General features: G+C 40.8%; 2 protein-coding genes across 2 annotated transcripts; both read right to left on the bottom strand.

Moving 5' to 3' along the window:
- Nucleotides 1–834: 834 nt before the first annotated feature.
- On the bottom strand, nt 835–9,312 carry gpr161a (G protein-coupled receptor 161a). Its single transcript, XM_062402496.1, has 6 exons — nt 8,798–9,312; nt 6,902–7,289; nt 4,339–5,060; nt 3,472–3,579; nt 2,380–2,505; nt 835–2,254 (listed from the first exon to the last, which is right to left on the bottom strand). The coding sequence occupies exons 2-6, from the start codon at nt 7,243–7,245 to the stop codon at nt 1,980–1,982; spliced, it is 1,575 nt and encodes a 524-aa protein (XP_062258480.1). The 5' UTR covers nt 7,246–7,289; nt 8,798–9,312; the 3' UTR covers nt 835–1,979.
- A 932-nt stretch (nt 9,313–10,244) lies between these two features.
- On the bottom strand, nt 10,245–14,596 carry otc (ornithine transcarbamylase). The gene is made up of 10 exons (XM_062403421.1): nt 14,442–14,596; nt 14,189–14,327; nt 14,010–14,091; nt 13,323–13,410; nt 12,950–13,103; nt 12,757–12,879; nt 12,080–12,133; nt 11,849–11,998; nt 11,167–11,304; nt 10,245–11,052 (listed from the first exon to the last, which is right to left on the bottom strand). Exons 1-10 carry the CDS (start codon nt 14,522–14,524, stop codon nt 10,993–10,995), a joined length of 1,071 nt encoding a protein of 356 aa, XP_062259405.1. The 5' UTR covers nt 14,525–14,596; the 3' UTR covers nt 10,245–10,992.
- Nucleotides 14,597–15,143: the final 547 nt, after the last annotated feature.

Genomic DNA, 15,143 nt, shown 5'->3' with positions numbered 1-15,143 from the left:
TTGGGGTTAATGTCGACTATAAAAAAAATCTATCAATGAAATGTAGCTTTAATTAAAAAGCTTCTATTTTTGCACATTTGATTTTTGAAGTGGTAAAGTCCACATAAACAGAGTTCCCAAGATATAAGATACTACAGAAAACAAAGTTCATCAGTCAATATCACTTAAATGTTAAATTAGAACTCTGCTTGATGGGCAAGACAAAAATAATCTTTAATTGAATTTAAGAGTTTTAAAACCTTCTGGACTAGTTGAATTGCAGACGTGGCAACGATTTCAAATCCCAGCAGCTCGTAATAAGGACGATATTTTTAAGTTAAAAAAAACTTTTAATATAAGAATCTTGATACAAAACTTTAATGCAAATATGGGTATTAATACTTTCTGTATAGTAAAACTCAAAAGGTTACATCACTTCTCAGGTTAACAGCTTTTTCTTACAAAAGTAGTACCTGTGCAAACATAGTACGAAAATACGAGGTAAGACTGAAGCACCAAAGACGTGCTCTACTCATTCATCTCAGAAGTCCTTTAATGACAGTGAAGGAAAGGATGGAGTGTAGAAACTGAGGTAAATGTACATGTACTAGATAACAAGAAAAAAACTTTGTAGTTAAAGACCTTTACTTTTCATTAAGACTTCACTTGTCCTCTGATTCAACAATGAATTAAATTTATTTTTCAGTGAGTTGACTTTTAATGACCAATAAAGGAAAATACAGTCACTTATGTCTGACATTGTCGCCCAGTAGGTCCACGACATAATGAAACATGGGCTAATGTGTTTCCATTAATATAACACATTATGTTCTCTTACCTCATTTGGTTCTGCTATTATTCTGCTTTACATATGAAATAACGCCGACTTAACAGTTATAAATCACCTCGTCCTCCGACATGACACTAGAGTGGTTCTGTGGGAACGAGCACATGCCACGTGTTCAAGTGCAATCACTCTGGTACCTCCACAGTCGTCTGAAGCAGATAAGCATGAAATGTCGGGACTGTCCCTGCAGGTATCTACACAACAAGCAACACACTTTATATACTTTACTTATACTAGAGATATTTGGCCACAGATTTTGCTGATATGGTGAGGCTCAGGGCTGAGCAGTACAAAGACACTGATCACTGATGTATCTCCACACACAATTCATCCGTTTCTATTACAATTCATTCTGTATTCACACCACCATTTTAATTATCCAGGCCACAACTAAAAATGCGATCCTTTCAATTTTTTGGGAAAATGCTAATAAACTGAATGTCTGGGTTATAGAGTTGGTTATAACAGGAATTTACTCCAGTTTTATGTCATTTTATAGACAAATAAATGTTCAATCATGTAAATAATCTGCAGATATATAATTGATGTTGAAAAGACCTGAGTTGTAACCCTGCAATGCCCCTGATCAAGTTATTGTCATACATAGTATGTATGTGAACTACTGAAGTGGAGTACAAACACAACTTGGCTCTAAATCTGTTTCTACACAACAGACAAACTGAGCTCAAAACAAACATGTCTTTATGTATTTAGGTTACAGTTTTAAAGGGGTCTGATAACAGTGTTGTGAAGATAGAAGTGAATATTGTTTCATACAGCTCAGCCCTGATGTCGCATCCGTTCCTTTTGATTCTGAGGACCAACAATAATATGTAATGAACGATTTACTACACGAGACCATTCGGGTGACTGTACTTATTTGATGACATGAATCCGTGTAAAAGCTTGGAAAGAAACTGCTGGTGAGCACCGTGTGTGGTCGGACCAAGTGGAAATGTACCTCTGCCTTATCATTTCAAGTATGGTGTACCTATGTGTCACGAGACTTCATCATGTGTACCACAGAGCAGGACAGGCTCCGCTCGGACAGGTCACACAATAGCGTCGAGGGTGGGAAACCAGCACAGTTCACCGATAATAAACTGAGTATGGTCGATGGATGTCTGACAAGTTACCAGACGAGCCGCATCTTTCAGACTGGTTTCTCCTCTATGTCCTGCTGTTCTTCATCTCTGTCGTCTTTGACGATCCCTTCATCGATACTCTCCAGCCTCAGTCTCTGACCGTCTAAGTATCTAGGTCTCGGTACCGCCCTCGTCACAAACAGTCCCCCAGGCAGAGCCAGACCCTCGCCAAACAGGGTGAGCTTAGCATCGCTCTCTATGGCCAACGCCAGGCAGGAGGCAAAGGTATCGAGAGATTTGTGCTCCTCTGCGTGGACTTGGGCCGAGGACGCGTTGACGTCAGCTGTGGAGAAAAGTATAGAAACTGAATTATTGATGACCAATCTTTATTTATTTAGCAAATCCTCAGTGAATACAACGTTAACCCCCCTGTCTTATCTTTGGGGAAAGAGAGGAAATGACAGATACCTTTGGATTGCTCCACCTGGTCTTCAAAGGTGACCGAGCTCCTCCTCTTTCCGGACGGATTCCCGTGCTGCTGTTGATGGGAGGAGCCGTCAACAGAGAAGTCATCCAGCAGCATCACGTCTGTGCCTGTGGGGGGAAAACCAAAATCCTTGTTCAGGGAAAGAAAAACTTTACAAATAATTAAAAACCTTATAATTAGCCAGAAAAGGACAGAAATGTGTCTACACTTAACATTACTTGTCTTATTTATGTCATCCTCGAATGAAAACATGAGCTGTGACACAGGAATGTGGAGCCTGTGGTAACAAGGCTGAGGGAGTATGACGCAATAGGGTGAGTAAGACCTTGTTACGACATTTCACACCTCCTGTTTATAACATTGTCTCCTTTTTATATAGTAAGGATCAACTATAGAGTTTTCTTAAGTAGAATAGACACAATTTAATGGCATGAATGAAACGTATGTTAGGAAACATCCAACTTCCACTGGTAATAACCAAATGACAACTCAGTAAATTTATAATATGAACTATCACTTGACGACAGAGGGTTGTGGTCACTAAATTGTTTAATCCAGTTTCTCTGCTTTATACAAATGAAAATAAAAAATGTTTAAGGTCTAGATTGTTTTGGGGCAGTTTAGACACACAATGAATACAAATGAATCATACTGAGTTGCAGCTGTAGCTGAGTTTGTGGCCATGTGAAAACATTGTTTACAGATGGAGAAATCTTAGAATTTTTAGATTGTATGGTCAAGATATTTAAAAAGTCAACCCCTCAAAAAAGAGCCACTAACATATTTTCCAATCACACTGGTATTTGATTAGTACGCTCTACACGTGTACTTGTGAGGTTTGTGAGTTTATTGAACAGTGGTTGTAGGTATGTTATTTATTTAGAGCATCATCTAGTCACAGCAAATGATGTTGGCAGAAGATTCTCAGAATGTCATTAATTTGTCATCCAGCCTTGAAATCAGGTGTTGTGTTGGCTGTATCACATGTAACATCAGAATCAATATGTAATATTTGAAGTGGGTTGTAATCACAGATGCATAAAGTAAAACTTGAATAACGGATCCTGACTTACACGAGTCCTGAGTGAAACTGAAGCCGGTATCTCCTGTGCTGCTACCAGGGGCCAACAGATGCCCTCCACCAGCAAACATGGCCGTCAGGTGTGGCGACATACCCAAGTCTGAAAGGGCACAAGTAAATTCTTATCATACGAAAAATAATACACATCACATAAAATAAGTAAAACAACACCACAACACAAAACGCTATACATGAATATAATACATTGAATTATCCTGAATGTATTCAAGTTAATCATTGCATTCACTACCAATCTAATATATTCTGGACAAAATTAATCAAATGCTATATTTCCCACTACAAATTCATTGAAAAATATATTTTATAAAAGTAATTCTGTACATTGTTTTGGTTTGGTGTGTACACAACACACAATGACTGCAACTGGAAACCAGATTCAAACTCTTTGCATGTGTAAACATTTTTAACCACATTTAGTCAAATATGACAAATTAAAGGTTCATCATCTAGATTTAGTGAAGAAGTGAAGTTTTATGTTGCAGCTAAATACCCCTCACCTTACTCTTCCCGTTCAAGGTGAATGAGAAGCGGTGGCAGGCTTCAATTGTCATAAAAACTCAAAAGGTGTTTAGTTTGTCCAGTCTGGGTTAATGTAAAAAACATGGCAGCCTCACTAGAGAGGACCCGTCCCCGATATAACTATAAAGTATTTAAATATAATGGGTAATACCATTACATACTAGTGAAAACATCACTAGGATTATTTTATCTGCAATTTCTGCCTTTCTACCTGAATCTTACAACCTGAACCGTTACCATAAAAAAAAGTCGGAAATCCATAATACAGAGATACACCAACATCCTCATTCATACTGAGCTGCGCAGGAACCTCTCCCACCTGTGATTCTATTGGAGATGCTGAAGAGTCGGGACGTCCTATGCCGAGTAGCAAACGACTCTCTGTAGTAGCGGTCTCCAAAGAACATCCCCAGCAGCTCCTTCCTCACCGTTTTATTCCACAAACCATAGATGAGTGGGTGGCACGCGGCGCTGCAAAAGGAAAGCCATGCGACCAGAGTCTCCAGCCCCTGAGATACACTCCCTTGTCCCCACAGAGCCTCGGTGCACACCACACTGACATACGGCCCCCACGTCACCAGGAAGGCGCCGATCACCACTAAAATGGTGACAAAGGCCTTGAATTGGCTCCCTGCGTACACAAGGCTCCGCCGGCTCCCGCTAGAGGAATTCGAGGTGCTGGAGTTCTTGCGTCCGTTCTTCTGAGCTCCACTGGAGTCGTCCTGACTCACCACGACTGTGCCGCAGTGGACTTTACGAGCTTTCATGCGGGCAACGCGGAAAATGACACCGTAGCAGGCCAGCATTACGATCAACGGCGGGAGGATGCACCAGCTGACCCAGAAGGCTGTGTAGCTCGGCTCTCTGTGCCAAGACGCAACGCAGGTCCACTTGTAGCAGTCAAACTCGAAGGAGGACCAGCCGAACAGAGGGGGCACACAGCCAATCAGAGAGTGTAGCCACACGTAGGCGATGACCACGGCGGCCCGGTTTCCTGTGATCTTCATGGGGTAGATCATCGGGTAGAGCACTGCGTAATACCTGTTCGGACAAAAGAGGAAACTAGTAAGGAAAGCACCAAGTAGGGAGACTTAACACCTTTTATCAAGGAACCGATCTGAACGTGTGAAACAGGAACACAAGGCTGCACTTTCCCTTTCAACAATGATTTCTGAAAAGCTGAAAACAGAGGAGAAACAGAGAACAAAGCATGTACTGTATCACCCGAGGTTCTTGTGGTAATTAGAACAGCCGTGAGAACAGTAGGGATTGTTTGTGTCAGAGAACATTAACAGGATGGCTTAGGTACTTGCAATACAGTTATTTGTCATCATACACTGCACAATCACACTGAGGGAAACAGAAAAAGGAAGAAAAAAAAAAATCACAAATTTCAAATTGACATAAAACTGAGAAAACCGGTATCAAATGAATGTTTAGGCTTTTTTTTTACAAGATACACTATTTAAACAATTAATAAAATTACATATTTTATTGTGATTAATTGTAAATTAGAATAAATAAGATCAAACATTGAATAACAATTAAATAACTAATTATTTAAGAGAGTTCAAAAACAAATCATCAAGCTTGATATTAGTACTTATTAGCGATGTACCTGAATGCAGTTTCAACTGTCCCTTTTTTATTTTGAATTGAAATAACCCTGGCTCTACAGATGAATGGTGCATTCACGTCAGAGGACATTTGAGCTTGCTATGTGTAAGTCTGTCTAATGCTTGTCACTTGAGTTCGGAAAATCTCTAGATGAACTAAGTGGGTTGTTAACTAATCTTATTTACAAGGATGCAGGCAGAAGGGAAAAAAATAGACTTATTGAGTTAGTGAGCATGCACATGTTTCTCTCAGAGTCCACTACAGCAGAAACTAGCTTTGATATAGACAGAGGTAAACAGGCAGTTTGCTTTTACCACAACAGGTTTGTTGCTCACAGAATATGCAAAAATGACATATAACTTATAGTAAATAACTGGTCAGCCAGTGAAGGAACTTACTGCTGCATAAGGAATGAAACATTAACATGAACATTTGAAGAAATATTAATCTAAATGTCCCTTCCGAAATTTACGCAATAAATACTTTCCTGCCGTCCCCAGACTTGTGTACAACTGTAATCATCAATTACGTTTAGGGGCTAAACTATAGAATATACACGTACAGCCAAGACGCTTTGCAACTGTTTTTATTCGGCCATGAAAAGGCTGCTTCACTTATAACAAATGCTGGGCCATGTTTCCAGTGATTAGACTCGCTTTAATTACAGTGGCACAAATAGGAATATGTATTAAGGAAGTTAAACATTCCTTCTCAGCAGTAACCTGCCTCGCGCTCAATGACACAGCTGTGGAGAACAATCTGATGCAGCTGCACTGGTTATGGTGGGAGTTAACGGTCATAATCAGAGGCACGGGAACTCTGACCACACAAACGCTCCTCTGTTTACCTCAAACCACTGTTTTCTCTGAACGACAAAAGAAGTCTGAATCTAAATATGCACCACTCAAACATTTACAACCGAAACATGAATAATACATCACGTTTAATTAGAGCAGTTTATTATGAAAATTGTTATCTAACGACACAGTGGCCCCCAGCTCTTGTTTTCAATCAATCACATGTTTTTGTATAGCCCATGATCACAAATCACAATTTGTCTCATAGGCTTTGACAAGGTGTGGCATCCTCTGCCCTTAACCGTCAACAAGAGTAAGGAACCACTACTAAAGAAACCTTTTAACAGGGTAGAAAGAAGGTAGAAACCTCAGAGAGAGCCAGATGTGAGGGATCCCTCACCCAGGACGGACAGAAGTGCAGTTGATGTCAAGTGTACACTATCCAGCTTAACAGAACTCAGCACCAACCTGTCAATGGCGATGGCCCCGAGGGTGAGCATGCTGGCAGAGCTGATGAGCAGGTAGAGCAGGGCGGTGAAGTTGCACCAAACCACCCCGAACACCCACTCCCTCTTGGCCGAGCTCACGGCCACGAACGGCAGCACCAGCGTGGACAGCAGCAGGTTGGACAGGGTCAGGCTGAACACAAACTTGTTGCTGGGCGTGAGCAGATAAGGCCTGCGATAAAGGGTGACCACGACCAGGAGGTTCCCCAGGCAGGCCAGGAGCGTGATGGTCACTATGGAGACCGACTCCAGGGCAGCCAGACCCTCACCATTGCCGGCTGCGGTGCAGTTCCTACTGGTGTTCATGGTGAGAGGTTGGGCCACCGGACAGGTGAAGGAATGGTAGGAGACTGTTAAAGAACAAGACATGGACAAAAGGAAAGATGGTAAGAGAAATGACAGGAAAGACTCCTGTTTGCATGACTGAAACTCCCCAATACTGTATATTTCTATGCAGATAAAAAATGGACTTATAAAAAATGACCTAGTGGTTTTGGCAATGGTTTTATATAGCGCATTTCGGGTCTTGATGATCACTCATAGCTCTTAACAGTACAGTTTTACATTCACACACACGTTCATACAGTGCACCCATTAGCAGCACTTTGTTGTTCTATGAGCCAAATCAGGGGTCAGCATCTTGCCAAAGGACACTTCGGCTTGCAGATGGGCAGACTGGGGATCGAACTGCCGACCTTCAGGTTGGAGGACGACCGCTCTAGCCCTCAGCCACAGCCGAGTTAGTATACATACTACACACATATCTTTCTTACTTCTGTATCATGTCAGCGCATTTGGCCGGGGAATACAAGACACCCCTATTTACACACACACACAAACACACTCACTCTTCCAGTTATATATATAAACAGAACATGTGGAAAAAAGGGACACATATATACACACATATATTTACATTGACTTGATAAATACCATTTTCTGCTCTTCTCCTAGAATCGAATTCAGGCTAATTTATAAGTTTAAACAAATGCCAAACATTACATGTATGAGATATTAATCTCATACTTAACCAGCTTCAACATTTAAATGATTCTTACATAATTATGCATTAGTAATCCTAATGATGTCATCACATAATATAAAGGGCTGTAACTAATCACCATTGTGATCATCAGTTCATCGCTTCCCCAGTAAATCATCATGTTTATGAAATGTAAACAGATTTCTCAGGTCATGTCTGACAAACCCTGAAAATAAGAAAACCAGCAGAATGTCACATATCAAAATCTGCAGCCTGAGCATATTTGACATCTTTGCTTGAAAAATGACAGAAAGAAATAATCTGTGATCAAAACTCTAGTGATATTAAATCACATACATGACACCAAGAAACAACTTGTCGACTACTTTTGTTTTATTATAAAACCATATCTGAAGGTTCACAAGTTTACATGTATCACCATCGTTGACCCAGACTGAGCTGCTACTTCTTTCCAAGCTTTAAAAGTGGAGCTCAAGAGTCTGGAGGAATAAATCCTTTAGAAGTGAAAGTTCGCAGTTTCAGAACAAAGTAGTGAAGCTGTAAACACTGACACTGTCAAGTTAGCCTCGTTAGTTTTCGTTGTTTTCCAGCGGATTTGTTAGCATCTCTCAGCTCGGCTCGAGTCAAACTGCTCACAGTAAAACCTCGGGAGTGAAAGTAAACTTTAAAACGCGGTGTTGTCCTCCTCCACATCTCAGCCCTGACACACATCGACTTTATCAATGTGTAGAAAGAAGAAAAGAGGGAGAACACATCGCTAGCTCAAACGTCAACCGTTAGTTAGCCCGGGTTAGCTTCAAAACTTTCTCCCATTGTCCGCCGCTGAAACGCGTCCACTTCTCCCCCGGCTCTTACCTGCTCGGGCTCGGCTCAGCGGCACCACATGTTCGGCCCTGCGGCGACAAAACCTCCATCTTCTGCTTTCACGCTGGGACCCGCCGGGACGGAGAGCTGGAGGGTCTCTGCAGGACCCGGGACACAGCGGAGTCTGAAAACATCGGAGCCGAATCACACTCGACCAGAGGCGGCTGCAATGGCGTCCTCCTCCCCCCTCCTCCGGTGTGTGGGTGGTCCAGCCGTGTTTTCTTGAGCACCTATTCAGCCTCCGCCTCAGATAGTGTCATGTTTTTACATCGCTACAGCTTCAGAAGCGCTTAAAACCTCTTAAAGGACATTTAATCCGTCCTCCTGTTCAACGTGAAGCTCAAGCGTCTGATCTCATATCAGAAATAACAATATAAACGTATGCATGTGTCTTTAAGGACGACCTGTTGATATTTGTGAATGAAGCCTCGTTTTTTTTCCAGCCGGACCACCCACGTGGATCAAAGCTTCCCGCACTAACGCGTCATCCTCCGTCAGCCAATGAGAAGCAGGGAAGCAAGACGGATTCCGTCCATATGGTGGCGCAGTCTGCCAGACGATGCACCCAGGACAACGAATCTGAGGCTGATAAATATGAATATTGTAATATCATTATAATATCTATGTAACAACACATGCATGTAGATAAAATCTTACTGCTTTTAAAATATAGATATAATATATAGAATAAGAGGCTCCAAAGTAAAACTCATGCAGTCTAATGTAGCAGACTTGCAGTAAATCCTACATATGTGAATGTTACGATTAGTATTTGTGTTTTATTGCATAACTTGTGTTTTGTTTATTTCATAACTCTTGGTGGCGGCTGATCCTGGACAGATTTCAACAAGACTGCTTGATATTCTCACATATTCTATTATTATTGGCAATAACTCCTCCATTCTCAGCACCCTTCGTTTCTATCAGACATTTTTTTTATGAAAAATACTTTCAATATTGACACACTTCTCCATTATGCTAAAAACTGTTTCCTCTTATCATTGTTGAAAATAATTTAATATTTTTTATGTCTTCAGCTCCATACGGCATCTATCGCACTTCTGTCTGTTCTGGGAGAGGGATCTCTCACATGTGGCTCTTTGATTCCTCTCTGTTACTAGGTTTGTTTCTTAGTAGTTTTTCATGGATGTCTGTACTGTCTCAGTGTCCGCCGTCTCTTCATGTGATCCCAGTCTGACTCCATGACTTAACATTTTCATTATGAATGATTCTCCTCATTAATAAATGTATTACTTGGAAAGGACAAGAAACTAAGGCAGCTCTTGCCTTCTGGCAGTGTTTGTAAGGACTGAAATTATTTATAGTGTTTGGTATTCTTTCTTTTTGTTCCATGATTCTGCATCAAATCTAAGGGACAAGTCAGAGAAAATATTAAAAAACTGATATTTACACTCTCAAAAATGATGACAAATTTAACCACTGGTTAGAGATATTTATTGAAAAACTAAATATGTATTTCAATATTTCGACATTACCCAGGTTTTTTAAACATTTTGTATTCCATTTGCTAAAACGTGAAAACATTTTTCATTTTAGCAATAAACAACTGTGTATATGATTATCACATGTTATCCATACCGCTGCTGTGAGTCAGCCGGGATTATCTGTTTAGTAATATCTGTTATTTATGTTGCCATTTTGGATTTTGGTCTTTCTATCTGGGCATGTTTAATGCATGAGACAAAAACAAAATAAACTAAAAATCCAATCTATGAATTGATTTTCTTACTGTTATAAACAATACTTTTATATTATATCCAATCCTGAGTCTGCAGTAACATAATGTTTATAATTGTCATAAACTGGCTGAGATATGTTAAAACAGTGGTTTTGGTATGATCACGCTCGGCCAACGTGTCGTACAAGTTACTAATCTTTTCTCTTTCAGTAACACACATTCAAAAGCTACATTTCCACTGTAAACTTGCCACAATCATTGCGCTCAGTCACAGTAAATTTAGAATGTAAACAGAAAACCATGAAAGCCGCAGTCTCCTATTGAGGAGCGGGGCCAGGCAAACCATGCCACCTGTGCTCTAAATCCAAAAGATGTTGTCACAACGACTTTGAACTCATTCATCTTGTGTTAAGATGGTGAATAAGTAATTGTCTCGTCCTGCAGAATCCCCTGCAGCCGGACTATAACACCACGTTAAGACCTGAGGTTAGAACTTCGGCATGGGGATCTGTGGAGTGTAGTCAGTCAGAAGAGAAACCATCAGACCCTGAGAGAGAAGAGAAACATGCAGATTTATACCATGAACATGATGGATGTTAACGACTGAGAGGATCTAATTTAACCCACACAAGGTTCCTGTGAAAACTGAGTTTCATCTCACCATGATTGTCCACTTCCTGTTCTCAGCCTCGGGGAAGACCAGGGAGCGGGAGGAGTAGAAAACCTCATCATCCACCTCCTCCATTTTACGGGGGAGACAGTGTAGGAAGGTCCAGTCTGGTTTGGCCACACTTCCTGTCTGAAATGACCCAAAATACAAAGGTCTTAATGAAGTATGAACCAGTTTACAATCCCTACACATCTAGTTATTTTATTCAGAAAAAGTGCCTTTAGTGCCTTTGGACAGTAACAGAAATTCAGTATTTGTATTGACAAATTAATTTTATGTGCACTTTTACAGATAATATCACCTAGGCAGTTTTGTTCATATGATAATCTACCGTGTAAAGCATTTTCTCTGTTTATAAAAAGTGCATCTGATTTAATTTTTACCTTGGGTCCTTGTTCATATAAATAAAGTAACACACACTTAACCCACAGTTAAATGCTACTGCCTTGTTTAGAGTCATCTATTCTTACAGGAGCCGGTTTGAGACATAGTGGGTGTATTTCAGTGATAGTGTGTGTACAGTTGCGTGGGAACAGGCTCCTGCTTATTTCACCTAAGCGACAGGCATGCTGGTGGGTGGCCCTTTCTGCGTTCTGTACCAAACAAAGTCTGAAAATGTCAAGACGTTGGATTCTCCCTTAAATATGAATACAAATACTCAAATCGATTTTACCTTCATTGTAATCTGGTAACCATGAAAGTCTTTCAGCCTCTTTTTCTTCTCCTCCTCCTGTCCCATGCTGACCCAGGTGTCAGTCACCAAAACGTTGCTTCCGTGTGCGGCCTCCATCGGGTCAGAGGTCAAAACAAGCTGTGTCCCATGCTGAGACAAAAATAAACCATCATGCTCATGTTATCAGACCTCAGGTATGTTTATAGGAATGACTCTTAATGACAAGCTCACCTCTTTGCAGAGTTTCTGTGCCTCTTGAATAACACTCCTCTCTGGCTCATACCCCTGTTATGAAGATAGAGTTTTAGGTTAATATCTGGTTAGAAAAGCTGATGTAGATGGTGATAAAGAAGCTAAATGATTTGTTCCTCAAGCATTTCCTCTCTCAAGACTATATGGGATTAAATCATTTATTGCAAATAGCTCAGAACAGAGCAACCAACAAAGATCGAGGTTGAAACATTCAAGACTAGAGGATGTAGGACATTTCTAGGCATTGCTCATTCATTTCTAGGCATTTTGCTACTATGTTAAGTGGCTAGAAATGTCCGGCTCATTCGGATTGGTCGGGGCATTTCTAGGCATTTTGCTACTATGTTAAGTGCCTACAAGTGTCCCACGTATTGTACATCCCTAACCACAAGTGTTGGACAATTCAAGGCATTTTTCTATAATGATAAGTTCCTACAAGTGTCCCAAGTATTGGATAATTTTTGGTTCTTCACACTTGGACTTGTGGCTGAGCTGGGGACGAACCAAACCCTTTATCTCAATCATCCAAGAGCCGCTGACAGTTCTCTGCCTGCCTCTACACCTGCTAACTACAAAACGACAATCTGCCAACAGAAGTTATAAAAGTGGACTCAAAGAGAAGACAAATGCTTGTGATGGTGTATAACGAGACAAACCTTTGGTGTAGCGATCTTAAGATGAACGCCCAGTTTGGCTGCAGTCATCATGAAGGAGTGGAGGACGTTGTTGCCGTCTCCAATCCAGCTCACTGTTAATCCACTGAGCGACCCATAATGCTCCTGTAGCAGAGAGGTCATTTTAAAACACTACATCATTTTCATTTATTGAGTAAAGTGAAGAGTTAGATACCTGTAAAGTGAGGAAGTCGGCCAGGATTTGGATTGGGTGGTAGAGGTCGGACAGACCGTTGATGATGGGGACGGAGGCATCATTATCCAGCTCCTCTAACGTGGAGTGACTGTAAACTCGGGCCAAGACAATATCACAGAATCCTGAGAGAACCCTGAGGAGGAGGAGGAAATATTAAACATTGGACTGAGGTTCATATACAAGATCAGACACTCGGCTCTGTCACTTCAAAAATAAGGATCGTTACCAAAAAGAAAAGTTCACTGGTTAGACTATGTCAAAATCTAAATCTAATTCAAATGGCATCATAAAGAACAGGAGGACAGTGCTCGAGACCATCAGGACCATTTCAACTCCTGACTCTAAGACTCACCTGGCTGTGTCTGCACAGCTCTCATTCACTCCCAGGTGGATGTCCTGAGAGGTGAGGAAACAGGGGTGCCCACCCAGCAGAGCAAAACCTGCAATAATAATATTTAGACAACTTCAACTTGCCTACAGAGCTTGAAAATAAATTTAGATGATTTAGCTCAAGTGCGTGTGGATGTGGTCCAGGTATTTTTCATGCACTCATGTTGTGGGGGACCTAGATCTGTTTACACAGCTACATTATGAAGACTGGAGACGAAACCCCATAACGTAAATCATTACATTTTAATGTGAAGACATGTTTTTTAGGTTTGGTTTTGGTTAAGTTTAAGTTAAGGTTAGGATTAAGGAAGTAGTTACCATGGTTAAGAATTGAGTCCCCATGTTAGGCAATGTGTGTGTGTGTGTGGGTGTTACTGCTGCACAGAGGCTATTTTACAGGGTTGCACTGAAAGTCGTCCATTCAGCAGTTCTATTGTGTCAATGCAACAATAACTTTGAGCCCTGCTAACAGTGGGAAGACACATTCTTCTACGAGCGGGCACATACATGTAATAATGGACATTTGTGTGAACTTAACTTGTCCAGTGCATTTATTACTTTTACCTCCAATGACCCACCTCCACTATCATTCACGTGAATGTCTAACTGAGCCACATGGCACACACCAGAGCAGATAACAGCACCGCACCTGTTTCTGTGGACATTCTTGTTCTGGTGCTCCTCTTCTCAAATATCATAGCAATGGACTTTCCTTGCAGAAGAGGAAGATACTAAAATAGAAATGATATTAAGATTGTGACCCATACAGAAGATGCACATACTTTAAAAAAACTGGAAAATGAATACATAGTTATGACAGCAACATACCTGTTTCTCATGTTTGATCCTGTGTTTCAAATCTCCTGACACCCACAACAACCTCTTGATCTCATCTGAGCTGAAATCTTTCAGAGTGAGACAGCTGCGACCTTTCAAACTCACCGGGGCGAAGGAAGCAGCTCCACAGCTGAGCAGAGGAACAAATGAAATCCCGATGCATGAAACATTCTCTGCACTTTAACTGCAGAATAACTTTGAACCAACGTGAAAAGTTCAAAATAACTCATGTGCAGCTTCTCACCTAAACCCGCGTGCCGAGCGGCTGTGCAAAGTTTTCAGACATTTGAAAACTGGGCTGTTGACGGAAAATAGTTTAACAAACATTTCAGCTCAAAAAACAAATTCAGTGGAGGCGCTTGTTTTGATTCAAAGTTTCATCAGCATTGAGTCACCGCCTCTCAGCCACATTGCAGCCGGAGGGTCACCAGCCAACCGACAGCGTGGCTGCTGTTGACGTCAGTGCAGGGGGAGGAGAGGAGGCGGGGCTTAGAGCTGCAGGACAGATGATGTAATATTATTATAACCAAAGCCTGCACAGAGAACACATCTCTACATATTATACATCGTGTGTGCAGGAGTTTAACCAGGTGAACATAAAGGCGACTGGACTTGTTTGCGTTTCTTGAATCTGTGTTTTTTTCCTTTGTGTGCAAGATTTTTTTTTTTTTTTACTTTTCAATCAAATTCAACATCTTTTCTGTAGTTTTTTTCCAATCAAACTAGGTTATTTAGTAAACAAAAACAGTTTTTCTGTTTTCTGTTTTCAAATAAAATGTGTATTTTATGTTCTTAGAATCAAAATATGTAATCTCTTTGTCTTGTACTTAGTTATAAATCCTGTTAACAAATGTTCTCCCTTTTTCTGAAAGGTTTCTCTTTCCATTTTAAACATCTACTGATTTCTCATAAAGCATTTTGAGCCATGTCTTAATGAGGATTAAAA

Source organism: Platichthys flesus, chromosome 13, assembly GCF_949316205.1.
Source record: "Platichthys flesus chromosome 13, fPlaFle2.1, whole genome shotgun sequence".
Lineage (NCBI taxonomy): Eukaryota > Metazoa > Chordata > Actinopteri > Pleuronectiformes > Pleuronectidae > Platichthys > Platichthys flesus.
Note: the sequence above shows the minus strand (reverse complement) of the source record. Positions and strands in the feature narration are given on the sequence as shown.

Excerpts from the sequence above, each read along its gene's own strand:
- gpr161a (XM_062402496.1), bottom strand. The coding sequence starts at position 7,245 with ATGAACACCAGTAGGAACTGCACCGCAGCCGGCAATGGTGAGGGTCTG. Across the intron at positions 3,580-4,338 it reads CATCTCCAATAGAATCACAG|ACTTGGGTATGTCGCCACAC; the intron begins GTGGGAGAGGTT and ends GTGCCCTTTCAG. Across the intron at positions 2,255-2,379 it reads CCAGGTGGAGCAATCCAAAG|CTGACGTCAACGCGTCCTCG; the intron begins GTATCTGTCATT and ends TTTTCTCCACAG.
- otc (XM_062403421.1), bottom strand. The coding sequence starts at position 14,524 with ATGTTTGTTAAACTATTTTCCGTCAACAGCCCAGTTTTCAAATGTCTG. Across the intron at positions 12,134-12,756 it reads TTAAGATCGCTACACCAAAG|GGGTATGAGCCAGAGAGGAG; the intron begins GTTTGTCTCGTT and ends TCTTCATAACAG. Across the intron at positions 11,999-12,079 it reads CACAGAAACTCTGCAAAGAG|CATGGGACACAGCTTGTTTT; the intron begins GTGAGCTTGTCA and ends TTTTTGTCTCAG.